Source organism: Corvus moneduloides, chromosome 26 (assembly GCF_009650955.1).
Source record: "Corvus moneduloides isolate bCorMon1 chromosome 26, bCorMon1.pri, whole genome shotgun sequence".
Taxonomy (NCBI): domain Eukaryota; kingdom Metazoa; phylum Chordata; class Aves; order Passeriformes; family Corvidae; genus Corvus; species Corvus moneduloides.
The window spans coordinates 2,324,309-2,342,527 of record NC_045501.1 but is presented as its reverse complement, the minus strand read 5'-3'; the positions used below and the strand labels follow the sequence as shown (position 1 = coordinate 2,342,527).

Below are 18,219 nucleotides of genomic sequence, written 5' to 3'. Positions count from 1 at the left end.
AACCCAAGCCATTCCGTGTTTGCTGGACTCATAGCCATGCTTGTTTAACAGCAAAAGCCACCCATGTGAAGATTCCAGGAGGCAAGTGCAAGTTTTTACCTGAATAGTTCACTTTTATTAGTCTCTCTTAGAATACTGTACAAAGGAGTAATAAAAATATTCACACTTTTATTTTAGAAAGTTCTCTACATGAGACCCCTGTATCCACAGCAAAAAGAAGGCTATTGGGAAAAAAACCCCTAAAACTTTGTACAGAACATTCCTTTAAAAAACCCTCCCAACTAATTCAGCTGATTTAACTGATCCAAGGAGGGTATGGACACACCAACACTCGCATGCTTAAAAGATATTCTAGGCAATGATAAAGCAACATAAGTCACAAGGAGGAATATTAATGTGTTAACCCACTGCTGTCCCCTCCTTGAGGGCCAGTACCGAGCTTCTAAAAACAACCCCAAATTGAACAGTAATTCAAACGTAAAAGTACTCAAGAATTAAATAGCCCTCCATCTAGTTTATTTTAAAGGCTTTTTTCTGCAAAGGTTTGGACTGTTTGCCAGCCTGGTAGCTCTGTGAAACAACTCCCAAGCCAGGATTGCTGATTGAGGAGCATCAGGCTGGGAGGACTTGCTGGTTTTCCGAGTGTCCTGGAGCAGGGGCTGCCGTACCCCGTGGATACATGCGTAGTGCTGACAGTGGCTGAGGAGGCTTTGCCCAGTACAAGATGGGACAGGCTGCTGCCAGCTCCTGAGAAGCATTCCAGCCTTTCAAAAGCTTTTCTCCTTCATTGCAGAACAAAAGAGAAAAGTACCTTCTTACCAGGAATTGTTTCTCTGTCACAGGAGATTTGATCTCTCCAGGTGAGAACTTGCCCTGATCACGATGCAGGACAAATGTGAGAGGAAACCTGTCAAGTGTGGTGTGATCAGAACCCCATTTAAAATCAGTAATGATCAGTTATCTCCTCCATGCAGGCACCTGGGGAAAACTCCGCTCTCAAAGAAGGAGCTCTGCTCACGTTTTGTTTCTCCTCCCACAATGTGGCTTCACCCCTGATCTGTCCCCTGCCAGGACACGTCTGACCACCCCTCAGCCTGCCCACGCTGTCCTTTCACTTCAGACTGCCTCAGGTACACCCAAGAACGGTGCTTTAATTACAATTAACTTACTGCTTTTTAGTTTTAGTTTAGTTTTAATTGATCCTGACAGCTACCCTTAAGCCAGGATCTTCAGAAAGATTCTACCCGATGTGTAATTGTTCAAACACTTATTCATCATATATAGATACTTAACTCTCCACAACAGAACGTGAAATCTTTCTTCAACTCTCTCCTTTCCATATGTCTCCTGTTTCCATTTATGTTTCCCTTGATTGGATTCACTGAGTCCAAGTTAATCTCAGTTATTCCATGGGAAAACACCACACCTGTGTTGTAGTGTCACGTGACTCCGGCATCGGCTGTTATGATCATTTGTGTGAAGGAGAGAAATAACAAAAAAGTTTACTTTTGTTGCTAGGCAAAGCCTTAATTACAAGTTTGGGGCTTTAGGCTTTAGAACCTGCTTGTTTGAGAAGTTTATAATCCCATTCTGCATCTCAGTTGATCTTTAATTTAAAGAAACAGGGTCAGATGTCCATAGTGTCCACAAGTAATGTGTTCAAAGCCACAGCTGTCCTAATGCCTTCAAGGAGACTCTGGGAATTGTTGTATCAAAAAAAGCCGATCCCTTCAACTGATAATTATTCTAAATTTACAGTTCTGTGATGTGCATATGCTTAGAAATACCCAGCATATGTCTGTCTGTGAGGAAATGTTTGAAAGCATCTAAAGACTGTTTCTGCTGCAAAAAAGATGGTTTTCCCCATGTTTTCTAAGACAATAATTAGTTTTCTTTCGTTTCCCCTGGAGATGGAAGTGGTGTCTGGGCAGACACTCAGGTCTGTTCAGCACCACAGTCAGCATTTCAGGTCCAGCCTCAGCCACCCTGCCAGGACCTGCCCCCCTTGGAGTGGCCTTTCCCGCAGGAATACTGCTCATGTCTGTGTCATTTCCCAGCTGATTGATGAAATATCTCTATTTTGATCACAATTATCATTGTCTAGTAGCTTAAAGAGCCGATAAGGGTAAAAGAGTACCTCAGCTAAAGCAGCAGCTCTTCTGTCCTGGGTTTGAAGGTTTAACCTGCCCATCAAGGAAGTTGCACATCTGTCAACACCCTGGCGTCCCAGCCAAACTCTCTTCTCCTTCTACCTGCTTCTACCTCCTTTTCACTTGAATTTCCACTTTTCAAACATATTAGGGAATGATTCTCCCTGCATTCCAGCAGCCCTCTGAGGTACACGCCGTATTTTCCCTTCCCTGTAGCAGTCCCATAGGAAGTCTGAGAGAGAAGTGAAGCAACTTGCCTAAAATTATGCATGGAGTAGTAACAGATCTGAAATTCCCCCTTCCATATCCTATGCTAAGAACATCCAAAACCTCAACACTCTCCACCATGGACTCTAAAGCTGGATTTGCTACTGCAGGGGAAAAAAAAGCAGATTTAAAAGATTTATACCATTGTCAAAAAAGGTGAGACATTATAAGCACTAAGACAACAAAAATACAGGTTTTCGTGGGGTTACAGGGGAAGACTGAGGGAAAACCCATTCCATTTGGGACACAACGCAAAGGAAAAACAGGTAATTCTGATTTTCAGTAAAACAGTAAAAAGCTGTCTCAGCCAGGAAACCTAAGCCTGCTTTATTTAGGTGGTAATTTTAGAGGGAAAAGGCTCAATTTTGTTCCTCTGTGAATCTATTATCAGTGACCCATTGACTCCTTCTGCTGGTCAATTCATCTGCTGCTGGTGCTGCTGCTCACACAGCCCTTGGGCGTGGAGCTGAGGGACAGATTTCCAGGTAAGCCAGAAATCCAACTCTCGCTTCCCTTGAGTCCATGGAGAACTGGTAAATCCCAGTCACATGCACTTAAGCCACCAAGGAGCTGAAGTGAGGAGACAAATTCCAATGAAATCAAGGATGGCTGAGTGCTTGATTAGAGCAATCAGCCCTCCTCCTGTACCTGTCCATCGTCAGCCTCTCCCACACCTGTCCATGTCCATGTTCCAAGGAGCTCCATGGCATTTGTTGTTGGTTAATAAAGAACCTGTCCCCAGCCCTTGATCCAAATGCTCACTGAGCCCCTGGGCACTTAAAAACAGCAGGTTGGGATGGGGAGAGGAGTTACCTGGGCAGATTTAGGCATAAACTGAAAGTAATGGGCATAATTTAGGATCTATCCACCTTTTCCCTGGACCACACGGATGGTGCTGTAGGAAACCAAAAGCTTTGTCAAAATGGAGGTCATTCCTTCCTGGGCTGTTTTTAGGAAAACAACTTCCCTTCTCAGCGGTGTCAACGATTGCAGAATAAAAATTTGTTGTTCACTTCCCCCTCCCACTTCCTACCTAAAACTGGAAATCAGACCCCAAAACAATCCAGTCCTGGGAAAGTCTGGCTGTATCCCTTTGGATTTCCCCCATGTTCTGCTCAAAGCACCCAGCTTCAGGAAGGGAAATGTATTTTAAAGTGCATTTACCACAGCAATAGTACCAGCACTAAAAGCTTTTCCCCTCATCCCTATCCTCGTCATTCCACGTCTGGAATAGATGAGACTCTTCCCAGAATTCATCCTGTACCTCAAAGTCTCAGTGGTTTTGCATCTACTGATGACCCTGGGATAAGAGAAATCCGATGTTGCGCGTCCTGCTCCGCACTAAACTACTCTGGAGCTGGTTTGGATTTATTGGGCACGAGGATCCAGCATGCAGAATGTGTCTGTTGGGATCTGCATTTAAACAGCCGCTGCGAAACCACATCCAGTCTGCGTGAAGGAGGAAACGGGGCTGGAGAGAAGGAATCCTCCCTTTGCCCCGCTCCTCCGCCATCCACTCCAGCCATGCCGCTCAGTACTTGTTGATCCCAAAGATCCGGACTCCGTGGAACTGAGGCAGTTTGGGGATCAGGACACTCATGAGGGAGATGGTGTTGATGATGAAGTGTATCCGGTCATACTTGGTGTAAAAGCTGGTTAGAAAATACCTGGAAAGAGAGGGTGGAAACAGAGGGAAAGCTGTGGCATTCCATGTGTTTGTCTCCCGGGACAGAGCAGTGATGGATACTGGGACACGAGGCAGCTCAGCCACCCCAGAATACTCACAGGACGATGGGCATGATGGTGAGGAACTTGCGGGAAGCGGTGAACTGGACTCCATAATCCATCTGCTCCCAGTGCGTGAGCAGCCGGGCCTTGCCCTGGTCCGGGGTCTCGAAGGGGGTTCCCTTCACGGTGTGCAGGAAGATGTACATGCTCTGCAGGACACACAGCGTGAGGCACACGGGGCCCCGCATCCCAAAAACCCCAGATCCAGGGCAGCGGATCTGGGAGCTTGCACCCCCGCGCCGTTCCACTAGAGGGATGTGGCGCTGCTGGAAAACCCGGAGCGGCCAGGGAAGCAGGGAAAGGAGAGTTGGGAAAGGCCGGGGCAGCTCGGCTGCTCCATGTCAAGCCTCTCGCTCGGCTCCTGGGTGTGAGCCAAGGAGGTGGTGGCAAGATTACAGCCCTGGGATCTCTGCGATCGGGAGATTAGCGCCTGCCTGCTTCGGCACGGCGGAACGCTCCCCGAAAACATGCTGGGAAAAGGTCTGTCACCCCCTGATTACCAGGGGAACACAAGTCAGAGACAAAGAGTCTGGCTACACCACAGATCCAAAGTACAGCCACTCCTGGCCTTTAAATGCCTTTTTGTCCCCGGAACTTAAAGCTGCAGGGAAGATGGATGAGAAGCCGGCGGCTCATGAGCTGAGCGCTGAGCAACTCCAGTTTGGGGGTTTGTGGTTGTTTTTACCCCCTGAGCAGCTCCAGTTTGAGGGTTTGTGGAGGTTTTTATCCCCTGAGCAGCTCCACTTTGGGCGTTTGTGGAGGTTTTTATCCCTCACTGGTAATAACTTATCATGAGGGTCCTCAATCCCTGTCATTTTTGTCTCTGGAATATTCCCAGGCTAAGATATTATTTAAAATAAAAGATACACAAGCAGTTGCTCCATCCCTGAAGTTTTTTGTCCCCTGTGCCCAAGGGGACCTGTGTGGAGATTTGATCTTTAGAGGAAGAAATCAGTTCCTGGACCAATCTTTTACTTTAAGCAGAACAAAATCTGGGAGTTAATACTGTTTTTTCTTAACTCTCATGAAGCCAATTCAGGTTTTACCAACCCTAGCGATGTCTTGCCAATATCTGGGGCCTGTCACAGACCCCTTTGGGAACGGGACACGACAAAGGACTTGCCCTGCAGGAAATGAATTCATGTTCCTTCTGAGCAGCCTCACCAGCTGTTGCTGCCTCACCTGTACCTGGGCTGGATTTAAATCCATGACCCAGAGGCACCAGTACAGGCTGAGGGCTGGAGGTTGAGCAACTCACCCAGCATCTTTGGAAACACAAAAGAATTGTTTCAACAGGAATCTCAGCAGATTGCTCAGAGGAACAGCTGGGCCAAGGTTCCCCTTAGGTGCCCCAGGTCACGCCGCTCCCTTACCAGGTTGTGGATGATGTTGGTGAGAGTCCAGACCACAGGGACGCTGAAGAAGGGGATGCTCAGGAGCACGACGTGCAGCAGCCCGATGCCCAGCACGTAGGACAGCCAGATGCCGCGGCTGTTCATGACTCGGGTGTTGGGGTTCACCTCGCTGTGTGCCGTTCCCACGTTCATCCTGGCTCTCGTGGCTGATGGGAGCCCCTGGAACAGAAACACTGAGGTCAGAGCCTGGATCCAAACTGCTCAGCGGGGCTGAGCACCGGCTGGTTGTCAAGCAAACCCAAAATCTGCTGTTTGCTATAAAAATCCCAAGTCAGTTCCCTCCTCTGCCCCTCGTTATAGCCATTCTTAGAGCTGACGTCGCTAACTCCGGGAGTGGTTGAGATTTGGGAATTATGTGTGGGAAGCTTGTCTGTGACAGAAGCTACTTGTGATTTGAGATGTTTTCCTGGAGCCGAGGTGTTGAGGTTCAATCCCACGATTGCCTGACAAAACTCAAACCAATACTTTTAAGCACTTTTAAATCCTCATTACACTGTTAATCATGGAAACACACAGCACAGGAAGCTTCCTGCATGTTTATGGAGTCAGCATACCTTAAACTTGGGAAGGGAACACAGTATTTGCAGAGGAAAGGCTCTGTATCAACAGATCTCCTAATTAATTTAACTACATTAACAGGGTTCTGCACAGCTCGGCGGGTTTGCTGGTCTCCTGCTCTGGCTCACGTGTTTTGCCTTCAGATGTAAGACTTACAGAGGGGAAAAAAAGAGGAACAAAAAAAAAAAAATTGCCCCCCAGGGAAGGAATGAAATTCTTCTTGAAGAACGTAAAAAGCAAAAAGGGAGAGATAACAGGGCAAAGTGCCTTGGGAGGATGTTTCAGGAGGAAGAGCTGTGGAGGAGTTGGCCCTTCCCCTACCTGGAAAGAACAGCTGCCACGTAGGAGGAGCACAAAGATGGTTTTCTGGACAATGCCAGGAAGGAGAGGAAACAAGAGAGTGTCACCCTCTCAGAGCAAGTCCTTGGAGTGGTGCCCCTGAGACAGTGAAGGTATCAAGTGGCTTTTTGGACTGACACAGTGCCAGTGGCAGCAGGTATTGGTCAGCTCCCAGGCTGGCTGGGAGCAGGAGAGCTCTGGCTCACTGGTATGCAGGGATTACAGGAAACAGCACAAACTAAACCCACTGTAAAGCTGAGTGTCTTCACACCAAGATCAGGGAAATTCTTATGTAAAATCATCTTTGCGTCCCATGGAAGCGGAGTTTGATGAGATGATCCAGTTCATCCTCCTTGGCTACAGGACCCCACGGTGAGGGCTGTTTCCTGATGTCTGGCCTTGTGGCTTTGCTGTTGCTTCCCACAGCTGGAAGCTGTGTTGCTGTTCCCTCCAGCTCTCCGGAGGCAAGCCCGAGCCAGATCCAACATCCCACTCTCCTCGCTGCCAGCTGTTCCCAGCTCCCTCGTGGAGCACTGGGCCTGGCTTGCTTCAGGAGCTGACTCCATCCCCGCTCCTGCCCAGGGCTGGGACTCACAGCCAGCCTCTGCTCCACAGCTCTTGGAATGCTCCAAGTAACTTGCAAACCTCTTCCATCCACACAGGCGGTTGTTGCTGCAGATCCTCACCTTCCTCTATCAGGGAGCTCATACCTGAAGAAGGATTTTGTTTCCAGGAAAGAGGCTGCAGGTCTGCGGGGTGCTCACTCCCTTGCTGCCCACCCTCCAGCTCACCAGCTTGTGGATATTCCAGAGAAAAGCCCAAAGTTTGGTCTGGAAACAGGACTGGGAGCCAGAGCTCAGCACTTCACCCCTGGCAGGGGGAGCAGCTCTGTCCTAAACCTGCTGCAATTCCCAAGCGCTCTCAGAAGGAAAACTGGGGGTTGGGGTGAAGCATAAATGAGTCAAAAGAAGTCAGATTGTTACAACAACAAAAAGCAAAACACCCTATGGAATGTGTAAACAGGCGTGCTGAGAGCCAGACATGGGAAATAGTTCTCCTGGATGTTGGGTGAACAGTGTCCAGTCCTGGGAGGAGCTGGAGAAAATGAGCAGAGGTGTAGGAAAAACATGACCTGCAAGGACAGCTGGAAGGAAACGGGTTTGTTTAGTCTGGAGGAGGCTGGAGACAGGCGTGAGGAACAGTCGGATGCTCCACAGAGAGCTGTGCCTGTGGGGTTCCAGCTGTGCAGCAGGACAAACCACATGGCTGGGTCTTGGAGCGACGCGGGGGTGCAGGAGGAGGGAAGTGGGAAGGGACTGTCCACAGAAAGGGATCCTTGCTCTCGCTGGAGGCCTTAAAATCTAGTTTCATCAGCAGTTAAAAAACTTCTCTCCAGGAATCTTTCCTGAAGTGACATCGTTATCCAGAGGCTGTGGAAGCTCCCTGCAGCCACAGGCCGGTGCTGTGGAATTTCCAACCACGAGTGTAACTTCCAAAAACTAAGGAGCAGCGTGGACTTGGTCTCCTCTGCAAACGAGGGCAGTTGCAGACCCACAGCTGGGTGGGAAAGGGCCCAATTTGGAAGCTGTATGTGAAACAATTCTCCTTTCTGTGCCTCAGTTTCCCTTCCTTGTAAAATTAAGAATTAGAGGGGTGGTATGCTGCAGCATACGAGAGGTTAATTCATTCTTGCAGGAGATACAGACATTGCTGCAATGAGGGTGATTCCATGTCTCCAACTCTGTCCTTCCCCACCTTAAATATTTCACCAGCTCTGCCCTGGGCTGTGCAGCCCTTGGCCCAGCTCTCCTGAATTTTGGATTGCACAAGCCTGGCTGAGGGCACACGAGTTCCCAGAGCTCTGTCTCTACCCTCATCCCACATCCCATGTTTGCTTTCTAATTCCACACCAGGATTTGTTCACCTGCAGGACAGCAAGGCACAGCCCACCATGGGAAGGACTCCAGCACCCCGCTTCCCAGAGCAGCTGCTGCCAGGCTCTGCTTTCCCACTCTTTTTTGGGACACAAAAGCCTGAATGTTGCACCAGGCTGAGGGTGAAGGTCAGGGCTGTGCTGACATTGGACAGTGGCCATCCAAGGAGGGGAAAAGTCGGAGCTGTGGCCAGTGGCAAAGGGCACAATGTGGCGGTGGAGCTGAGCCCTCCCTCTGCCTCATCCTGCCTGTCCTACTGCCTGTCCAGGGGCAGCTCCTTCCTCACCTTTGTCCCCAGAAGAGTGTGACCACCATCTGCTCCTGTACCCTTGCTTAACGCTTGAACTTGATGATCTTAAAGGCTTTTTCCAACCTAAATAAATGATCCTATGATTTGGCAGTGCCGTCACCCTTCCCCAGGGATTGCAGGATCATGCTCCGATCCTGGCACCCCACTGCAGGATCTTCACTGGGCTGATGAGAGAAGGAGGGCTCAGGTGCTTATCTTGATCTTGAGTGTTCCCAGACTGCGGGTGATGAAGATCCCACACAGATCCAAATCTCTGGCAGCAACAGCTGCCACCTCCCAAACAAATCCTTTAAACCCTTCTTTGCCGATGGCAACGGATGAACCAGAGTACGGAGGACATGGGGGACCCTGGTGAACTGGGCTGTGCTGGGAGGCAGGTGCTGGGTGAGAGGTGAGACTGGGACCACAACGCTCCGTGTCCGTCCAGCCCGGAGCCGTGTTGGACATGTCTGAGCCCCAGCGCTGCCCGGTTCCTCCTCGGGGGGCCCGGGGCTGCCAGAGTCCCGGAGGGGACACGGAGAACACGGGGACGAGGACACACGTGAGCCGCCCCGGCTGAGTGCGGGGGTCCTGCCCCCTCGGCCTTTCCTCATGGATTTAACCGGAAATCTTGGACACGAAAGAAAGGCCGAGCTTGGGCTCCTCCGGGCGCACATGGGGTCCCAGACCCTACTTTCCTCCCCGTTTCCCCGGGACGGGACGGTGCCCTGGGAGGCCGGGGCAGGACCCGCTCCCGGCCGGGCTCTGCACAGCGCGACCCCTCCGTGGGGACCCGCACGACCTAACTGGGACCCCCCACTCCCACCCCGCCGCTTCCCAGCTCCATCCCAGCACCCGCTTCTCCTTTTTGGGGTGTTTTCCTTTCGGGCCGGGCCCATGCGAGGCACCTTCCCCCGGCCCCGCCGCGGGGCTCGGCCGCCGCCGCCCCCTGGGAGGGCTGAGCCCCCCGGTCCCGCCCCACGCCCCCGGACCGCACTCACCGCTCCCGCCCGGTCCGGCCCGGCTCGACTCGGCAGGGCCGGCGATCGCTCCGCCGCGCTCCCGGTGCGCTCCCGGTGCGCTCCCGGCGGCCCCTCGGCCCGCCCCGCCGCGGCACGCCGGGAGCTGTAGTCCGGCAGCACCGGGAGAGGCGGAGCCGCCATGGGAACCGGCGGGAGCGGCTCCGGGAAGGGGATCGGGGGCTCCACCAACCCCCGCTCCGCGCACAGAGAACCCCAGACCCGGCGGGGTGCGTCCAGCCTGCCCGGGGAGGTTGGGCTGCCCCCCAACCCTCCCCCCGCCTCTCTTTCCCAGGGGAAATCCGAGGGTGGGGAACACTGGGGCAGCTTCCCTAAGGAGCTGTGGCTGTTCCATCCCTGGAAGTGTTCGAGGTCTGGTTGGACGGGGCTTGGAGCAACCTGGGAGAGTGGAATATGTCCCTGCCCATGGCAGGGGGTGGGACTGGTTGATTTTTAAAGTCCCTTCCCACCCAAACCATTCTGATTCCGTGACACCGTGAAAATCCCATCAGCAGCATTGTGCAGACAGCCCGGGCAAGCCGGCAGCGCTGCAGGACACCCTGCCAAGGTCGGGGCTGGGAGCGAGCGCAGGATTCCAGCGCTGGAGCGCGGGGGGAGACCATCTGGCTCCGCTTTTGTTTGCACAACCATCAAAGCTCATCGCGTGGGGCTGGCACGGCCCACGGGTGCCGCAGCCATCTGTGCAGGGCTCTGTGTGTGCCTGCTGCCGGCTCTTCCAGCAGCGGAGGGGCAGCGCCGGAGCCACTTTGGGCTGCAAACCCCCTGCCCGGAGACGAGCAGAGCCCCTGGCTGTGTGCGGAGCCCGGGCGCGGCGCTCCCGGCTGCCCGCGGCGCACATGTGGCTCTGCCGGTGCCATTCGCACTCCCCCGACCTGGCACAGACACTTCCGCTCGCCACAGCCCGCGGTGGGTTTTGGTGTTGGCCCAGGTGGAGTCACAGCGACGTCGAGGTTCCCTGAGTGCCCCTGTGCCTCCACTCTGAGCTCTGTGTCCTGACCCTGTCTGCATCCATCAGGCCTTGGCTCCAGCCGCACATCCTGACTGGGCACGGCGAGGGCACAGAGACCCCGCGGGCTGCCAGGGCCGGGGCTGCCTGGGTGTCACAGGCTGGCACCGTGTTGCTGGCAGGGCACGGGGGCACTTGCCGGATCCAGAGCTCAGCAGTGTCTGCTTCCAGAGGGCTTTGGACACGGAGAGACGCACATGTGGGGTAAAGCAGATGAAAGGCCGCTGATTGCCACCCTGCGGAACCGCGTTGTCCCTGCCCGGCTCCTCTGCGGTGCCCTCTTGGCAGGGCGCGGTGCGGGGATGCCGGCGTGCGGAGGCGGGGGATCCCACGGGATCCGGTCCTGCTTTGCAGGAGATCCACGCACGCACAGCAGGCTCTATTTTTATCCTGCTCCTGCCTGACTGAGCAGCTCCCTGCGCGGTGACATCTAATTTAGCAGCTTCCCCGCACCCCGCTGGCTCCGCACGTGAGGGGGAAGCACAATGCAGCAGCTATTTTTAAACGCCCATAAATATTCATCCCTCTCCGTGATGCAGCAGCCGCCGCTGCCGGTGGAGCGCGGGGGGGACCCGACCCGCTCCCTGGGCTCCCCACACCGCGCTCACCCGCCCAGGGAACACCGGCACTGAGGGCGGGGAGTTCCCTGGGGGGATCCTGCCCCATCCGCTCACCGGCAGCTGCACCCGCGTTCGCTCCGCGCTCAGGGGGGCCGTTCCCGTGTGGATTCCTAGGCCTCGCTCGCTCCCAGCCTCTCCCGGTGCCGGGCCGTGCTCAGCTCCCACTCTGCTGGCTGCCGGTCCCACTGCCCGGTCGATGCCGGTTATATTTAGCTCCGTGGTGGCAGCGAGAAGCCGGTGCCAGCTATTTTTAGCCATCCTGCGGTGGGAAGGGTCCGCGTGGGTCGTGCTGCACTGCAGGTTTTGGGCTGGTGGGTGCCGTGTCCTCCACGTGGGAGCCCCGTGGGGTGCAGCCCTGGGGCTGCTCCCACTCCCGGCTCTGTGCCCTCTGCCGGGATCACCCGCCACCTCTCTGGGTCCCAGCTCAATCCCCCCGTGCACCTGCCTGTCACCTTGGCCCCTCGGCCCCGTCCCGCGGCGGGTGGCTGTGTCATCGGAGCAGCCACATCCCAACATGCCCATCCCTGCTCCCGCTGCGTGCACAGCTCCCCGCAGCACTGGGAATGGTGATGGGCAGCACGGGGCTGCTCCGATTCCTGGCCGAAGGGGAAGATGCCAGAGAAGTGCTCGAGAGTACCAACTGTGGCTGCCGGCTGCTGCTTGCCAGCCTCCCGGCCGTGTCCCGGGACAACCCTGCCCGGTGACTCCGGCACCGGTCCGGCGTTGGGCTTGGCTCCGGTCCTGGAAACATCGAAAAGACCCCTAAGATTATCGACTCCAACCGGTAACCAAGCACTGTCACCTTCACCACTAAACTATGTCCCCAGGTGCCACATCCACACGTTCTTAGAGCACTTCCAGACCCAGCAATGGCCGGGCCCCGGCGGAGCGCAGGGGGCTCCGGGGAGTGCGGGGGTCTCTGGGGAGCATCTGTCCGTGGCCGTGTCTGGCTGCCGTCAGGTTCCCTTTTCCTAATTGAGGCGAGATCCAGGCCAGGCGCCTCCTAACCGGTTTATCCTCCCGCAGCAGCGGGAGAACGTCAGTGCCCGGGGCCGGGCTGTCCCGCCGCGGAGATCCAGGGCTGGGGCAGCGGGAGCCGCGTCCCTCCCGGCCGCCCCGGGGCCCGGTAACGGTGGCCGCTCTCCATGGTCCTGAGCCAGCCTCGCCGGTGCCCCGGGGCGGCGAGACCCCGAGCCGCGGCCCAGCCCGGCGATCCCCGGCCCGGGAAGCGGGAGGCTGGGCTGGGGACCCACTCCGGCCCCCCTGGATCTCACCCCGCCTGGTGCCGCCGCCGCGGGTCGGGTTTCCCCGAGTAAGCGATGCCGGTACAGGACGGGGGGGGCACCGTGACCCCGCCGGAGTGGGAGTAGGGGTGTCCTACTCCCCCCCGAAGAGCTGGGGAGGGGATGAGGGGATTCCTGGGGGGTTGCGGGGGCAGCACCGGGGGGCGCCGAGGGCCCGGGGAGCCGGGAGGGCTCCCACCGGAGTTCGGAGGGGACGCGGCAGGGCGGAGGCCATGGAGTGCCCCGGGACGCGCTGGCACCAGCTGCCCCGGGATCGGAGGTCCCGGCAGGTCCTCGCTGGGTCTCTCCGGTGTCTTCCCGCCCATCACGGTCTGAGGACCCGGGGCAGCGCTTCTCCCGTAGGGAGAGGAGCTGGGAAGGCTTCGGGCAGGGGGCCGGCGGTGCTCGGCACTGCACGGCCCCCCCGGCGGGGCGGGCCGGGGGCGGGGAGCCCCGGGGAGGCCCGGGCGGAGGATCCCGCCCACCGGCCCCGCCGCCGCCGCCGGCTCCGGGGCCGCCGCGCTGCGCGGGGCGCGGCCGCTCCGGCCCGGGGCGCGGGGCCGCTCCGCCGCCGGGGGCTGCACAGGCAGGTGAGTCCGCAACTGCACCTCCGGCGGGGCGGGAGGCGGGGAGGGGAGGGTCGGCAGAGCCGCGCAGAGCGGAGCTTCCCCCGGGAAAGCACCGGGGCTTCCCTCGCCTGCGACGCCCCCGGTGCCGAGCGGGCCGGGGGATCCCCGGGCATCCCCGGGCGCATGGAGGGTCCTCGCGTTCGCACCGCCCCCGGCTCCTCAACCGCATTTCCTGGGGCTGGCGGCGACCCCCGCCGTCGGGCTGGGGACCCCCGCGCCCTGCTGCAGGCTGGGAGACCCGCGGTGGGACAGGGGCTGGCTCGCTGTCGTCGCTGCCGTGTCTGGTCCGCATCCCACCCGCAGGGGTGTCCCGGTCCCGTGGACGAAGCAGCCCCCTCCCGGGACACCGGGTCCCGGCTCATGCCGGTGGTTTCCCTGGCAAAGGGAAGAGGGTACCAAGGGGCTGTGTTTGTCCCAGGTTACCTCTGGAAGACTTGGGGGGTGGTGCAGTGTGGGGCTCCAGGGTCCCGGTGCCCTTCGTGTGCCCTGAGCTCTGGTTCCCTCTTAGGACCCTCCTGGATCCCGGGGCTCCGGCAGTGCAGGGGTCAGTTCTGCACAGGTGTGACCTTGGGGTGTTTTGGCGTGGCAGGGCTGTGTGACAGCGCCCAGCACGCGGGGTGCTCGCTTGCCTGTGCTGTGGAGGCCACCTTTGGGTGGCCACCTCTGCACCACACCAAGGAGCCCCAGTCAGCGGGTTTGCCGGTGTTGGGGTGCTCCGGGGAGCAGTGGGACCAGCAGGCAGCATTGCTGGTGGCATAGCTCAGGGCTCCCACAGCACTGAGCTCTGCCTGACCGGGTGACACAGGCGCCTGGCAGCCCCAGTGGCTTTGATTGTGGGATGGTGGGAGAACACCTGGATCCTGCCTCCAGAGCTCCGCTGCCACGGCCGGCACAGGGACGAGCTGGGACCCCTGGACATGGTGGGACCCAGGGCTGGGAGAGCCGGGCAGCGCTCGGAGCGCTCAGACACGGCCCTTATCTGCTGCCACCACCCTGGGAACTCGTTGCACGCTCAGCTCCAGTGAATTTCCTTTTTCTGTTTTTGTTTCTTTCCTGCTGACGCTTTTCCCCTCCGGAATCCAGGGCTGGATGGGGCCCATGGTTACGGGGTAGTGTGAGCAGCCCAACCCCACGGTGGGGTGGCAGTGGGCAGAGCACGGCAGCACCCAGCGCCCACCTGTGCCGGTCCCCTCAAAAGGAGAAAACCCGCCGCGTGTCCGCGTGTGCCCCGGGCGCTCCCGGAGACCGGAGCCGGGAGCAGGAACCTGCTGAGCCGCTGCTTGCACATGTTTTCCGTGGCATTCCCCGGGGGCCGCCTGCAGCGGCCGCTCGCCCGGAGCCGGGGCTCGCTGTGGTGCGTCCTCCGGCCGCCGCAGGATGCATCGGCCTCCTGCGAGCAGCGATCGTGGCGCCGTGACCTTGGCAGGGCGGGAGCTCACCCCGCCTCTGGCTCAACACGAGCGTCTCCGGTTGTTACAACCCAGCTGCCGGCGCAGGGGACGTGCCCAGCCCCTGGGGCCTGATCCTGGCACGCAGGAGCCTGGAGCGAGGTGATGGCCGGGCATGGGGGAAAGCGTGAGTCGTGACGGCTGTCCCGGCCCCCATCCCTGTCCCTGCTTCATGGTTGGGGTCAGGGGTGGTGCTCAGAGCCAGCGCAGTGACAGTTCTGCCCCTGTCCCCCCTGGCCTGACACTGTCCCCTTGTTGTCCCTGTCTCAGATGTGCCGACTTCAGCTGAAGCCACTGTGGGCGTGAGGAAAGCAGCGTAGGACCATGACTGCAGCACAGAGGGTTCTCCTCTGCCCCATCACCATGGGACTGCTCCTGCAGAACCTCTTCCTCCTCCTCCTCCTCTTCCTCCTGGGCTCCTGCCTCCACCCAGCCGCTGCCTTCCCCAAGGGCTGTTACCCCTCAGAAGAGGAGGGGCTGAAGACCTTTCGCTGCAGCAACGCTCAGCTGACCGAGGTCCCCAGAGACATCCCCAATGACACCAACAAACTCTACCTGGACTTCAACCAAATCCCCTTTCTGCCTCGCGATGCCTTCCGGGACCTGCCGCTCCTGCTGGAGCTGGATCTGTCCCACAACGCCATCGCCAGAGTTGAAAGTGGGGCTTTCCAGGGCCTGGCAGAGCACCTGCACTCTCTGGACTTGTCTTCCAACAGGCTGGTGTCGGTCAGCAAAGATGCCTTTAGCAACCTGAAAGCCAAGGTGAACCTGTCCAACAACCCGTGGCTGTGTGACTGTCGGCTGCAGGAGCTGATCCGCGCAGTGGAGCTGGCGGCTGACTCCTCAGGGGGCATCATGTGTGACTCCTCCACGCAGGAGGAGCACGTCGGCAAAGCTTTCCTGCAGGTCATTGCCGACACAGACTTCTGCAATGTGTACAAGAAGACCACGGACATCGCCATGCTGGTCACCATGTTTGGCTGGTTTGCCATGGTGATCTCCTACCTGGTCTACTACGTGCGGCAGAACCAGGAGGATGCCCGGCGGCACCTGGAATATCTCAAGTCACTGCCCAGCAAGCAGCGGCGATCGGAGGAGTCATCCACCATCAGCACTGTGGTGTGAGCACCAGCATCCTTCAGGACATGGGGACGTGTGGAGCTGGGGACCTGCCGCTCCAGGGGCTCGCCACGGCTGCAGAAGCTGTCACCAGCCACCAGCATCTCACAGAGATACTCATGGATTTGTTCAGTTCTCCCGCTGGCAGCAGCAGCCACAGCTGATGAGTCCCTGGCTCTGGTGGCTGAGGTCAGGGATGGATATCAGCCACGAGCGTGGAGGATCTGCAGCATCCTCCCAGGTTATGGATGACTGGAGTGAGCTGGAGCATCCCCCTGGCATGTGGCCATTGCTCCAACTGACCTGGACATTTGGACTTCATCTAAAACTTTTTATATTTCCTTTGCAGAGATCCCTTGGGGTATTAATGGAATCAGTGTTTTCATCTCTCCCCTGCTCCCCCTTGGCTGCCCAAGGGATGGTCTGGTAGCCCAGGACAGTCCGTGCCTGGCTCCCTGCTGAGAGATAAGTGGGAAGGAGCAGTACGGGTGCAAGGCCAGTGCCCTGCCAGGTCACTGGCCCTGGAGGGTCATGGGCTTCAAGCCCAGCCAGTAGGACCAAGAGGTGGGGCAGGAGGTGGGGACGCACTGGTTGGTGCCACTCCATCTCCTGTTTCGTCTCCCTGCTCCTTTCCCAGCACTCTCAGGCCAGGTGGGGCAAGGGGTGTGGGGGTCTCCACTCAGAGATGGGGTCACTGATGGGCAAACCCAGGGCCTTTCCCCTCTGAGTGTGGGGAATTAGAACCAAACAGGGAATGAACTCCCTGGGGCAGAGCCCTTTGGGGCTGACAAGGGATGTAGGTGCTGATGGAGGGGCAGCTGGGGGTCCTGGCAGTGGGTCCAGCCCTGCTGGGATGTTGGGGAAGCGGGTTTCCCCTTGGTGCTCTCGGGGACCACGTGGGAGGGTGTTTGCAGCACCCTTTGCCATTGCTCCTGTCGCTGCCGGAGGGGAGCTCCCACCTCACAAGCTGCTGACCGGTCACTGTGATGGGAAGCAGGATGGAGGGAGCTGCCACAGCTCCTCCGTCCTCTCCCCACTCCCGCACTGCTGTCAGGAGCCTGAATCTCCCCTAAAAATGTCCAAAAGTCCCTTTTTGACACTTTCAGTATTGGGCTGCAGGTTCCTGGTGGCAGTGGTGGAGGTGATGCTGGGCACAGGGCTGGCACAGGCAAGGTCAGTGCCCACCTTTGGGCGTGCAGGGTTCAAGTGGCAACTCAGAGCAAAGCCAGAGCAGCCCCAGACTCTTCCACCTGCATGTCTGGCCTCCAGGACATCTGGTTTTGCTGGTTTTGGCCTTTTTTTAAACCAACCAATGCTGAATTGCCTTAATTCACCAAGACCGCCAACCAAAGCTGCTTGAACCTCCTCTGTACCGAGCCAGAGCTGCCTTGTTGCCAGGCCCAGCCTCAGCCCCTGGTGTGGGCAGTGTGTTTGGGTGCAGGCAGGGCTCTGGCCTGGCTGCTGCTGCTGCCCTCGTGCCCTGGTGCCGGTGGGAGCCGTGGGACAGAGCCGGCCAGGAGAGGGGCCCGTGCCCTTCCACAAGTGCCTGATTCCAGCACAGAGCAGGAGCTCTGCAACGCACAAACACCTCGGCCCCAGCTCCCATCCGGGCGTCCCCACAGCTCCACGGCAGCTCCTTCCCCCTCCACAACCGCCTGAGGAGAAAAGGGGCTGGGGGCGACCCGACTGAACCCCCTCAGGCTGCTCCCCCCAGGCCACCGCTTGTGCCCGCAGCGCGGGAGGTGCCGGGATCACCCGACCCATCCGTGTTTGGGTTAAGGGACCTTTTAGTTCTTACTTTATATGACAATAAAATTGGCTTTTACTTTGGAGCCGGTGGCCGGCGTGTACTGGTGTGTGTGTGTTTGTGAGTCACAGGGCCCTGGTGACGTTGTGCCTGCAAAGGAAGGACGGAGGTGCCCGTGACAGCCGATGTCCTTGTGGGCAGGCACTTGCAGAAACAGGACACCCGTCCCTCCGGTAACCCTGCCCCAGCCTTCAATAATGAACACCTGCGGCTCGGCTCAGGTCACTGGCACGGTCCCCGCCTCACCCAGGACCCCGTGGCGTGGTTTCCCAGGGCTCTGCTCCGCTCCTCTGCCCTCCCGTCCCCACCGGAGCAGCCCGGGCATCGCGTGGCACACGGGCAGGACCATGACGGCCGGGAGGGACAAGCCCTTCCAACACCACAGTCCCACCAGTCCCCACACGAGGCCTCTCCGGTCACAGCCCGGTCCCGGTTTTCCAGCGCCTCTCCCCGCGTGAGCCGTGCTGGAGTCTTGTGCCATGGAAGGTGAAAACCGGGCCCTAACGCAGAGTGACAGTTCCCGCTCG

The 18,219-nt window shown here is 58.0% G+C and overlaps 2 protein-coding genes across 3 annotated transcripts; one reads left to right on the top strand and one right to left on the bottom strand.

Annotated features, from left to right (window-relative positions):
- Window positions 1-88: 88 nt before the first annotated feature.
- On the bottom strand, window positions 89-11,536 carry ORMDL3 (ORMDL sphingolipid biosynthesis regulator 3). Of its 2 annotated transcripts, none has more exons than XM_032134276.1 (4): window positions 11,461-11,536; window positions 5,579-5,779; window positions 4,203-4,354; window positions 89-4,084 (listed from the first exon to the last, which is right to left on the bottom strand). In XM_032134276.1, the coding sequence occupies exons 2-4, from the start codon at window positions 5,750-5,752 to the stop codon at window positions 3,949-3,951; spliced, it is 462 nt and encodes a 153-aa protein (XP_031990167.1). In that variant the 5' UTR covers window positions 5,753-5,779; window positions 11,461-11,536; the 3' UTR covers window positions 89-3,948. The 2 variants fall into 2 exon arrangements, with proteins under 2 accessions (XP_031990167.1, XP_031990166.1); XM_032134275.1 differs by lacking the exon at window positions 11,461-11,536 and adding an exon at window positions 9,742-9,850.
- A 1,686-nt stretch (window positions 11,537-13,222) lies between these two features.
- Window positions 13,223-17,724, top strand: LRRC3C (leucine rich repeat containing 3C). The gene is made up of 2 exons (XM_032134268.1): window positions 13,223-13,279; window positions 15,037-17,724. Exon 2 carries the CDS (start codon window positions 15,091-15,093, stop codon window positions 15,889-15,891), a length of 801 nt encoding a protein of 266 aa, XP_031990159.1. The 5' UTR covers window positions 13,223-13,279; window positions 15,037-15,090; the 3' UTR covers window positions 15,892-17,724.
- Window positions 17,725-18,219: the final 495 nt, after the last annotated feature.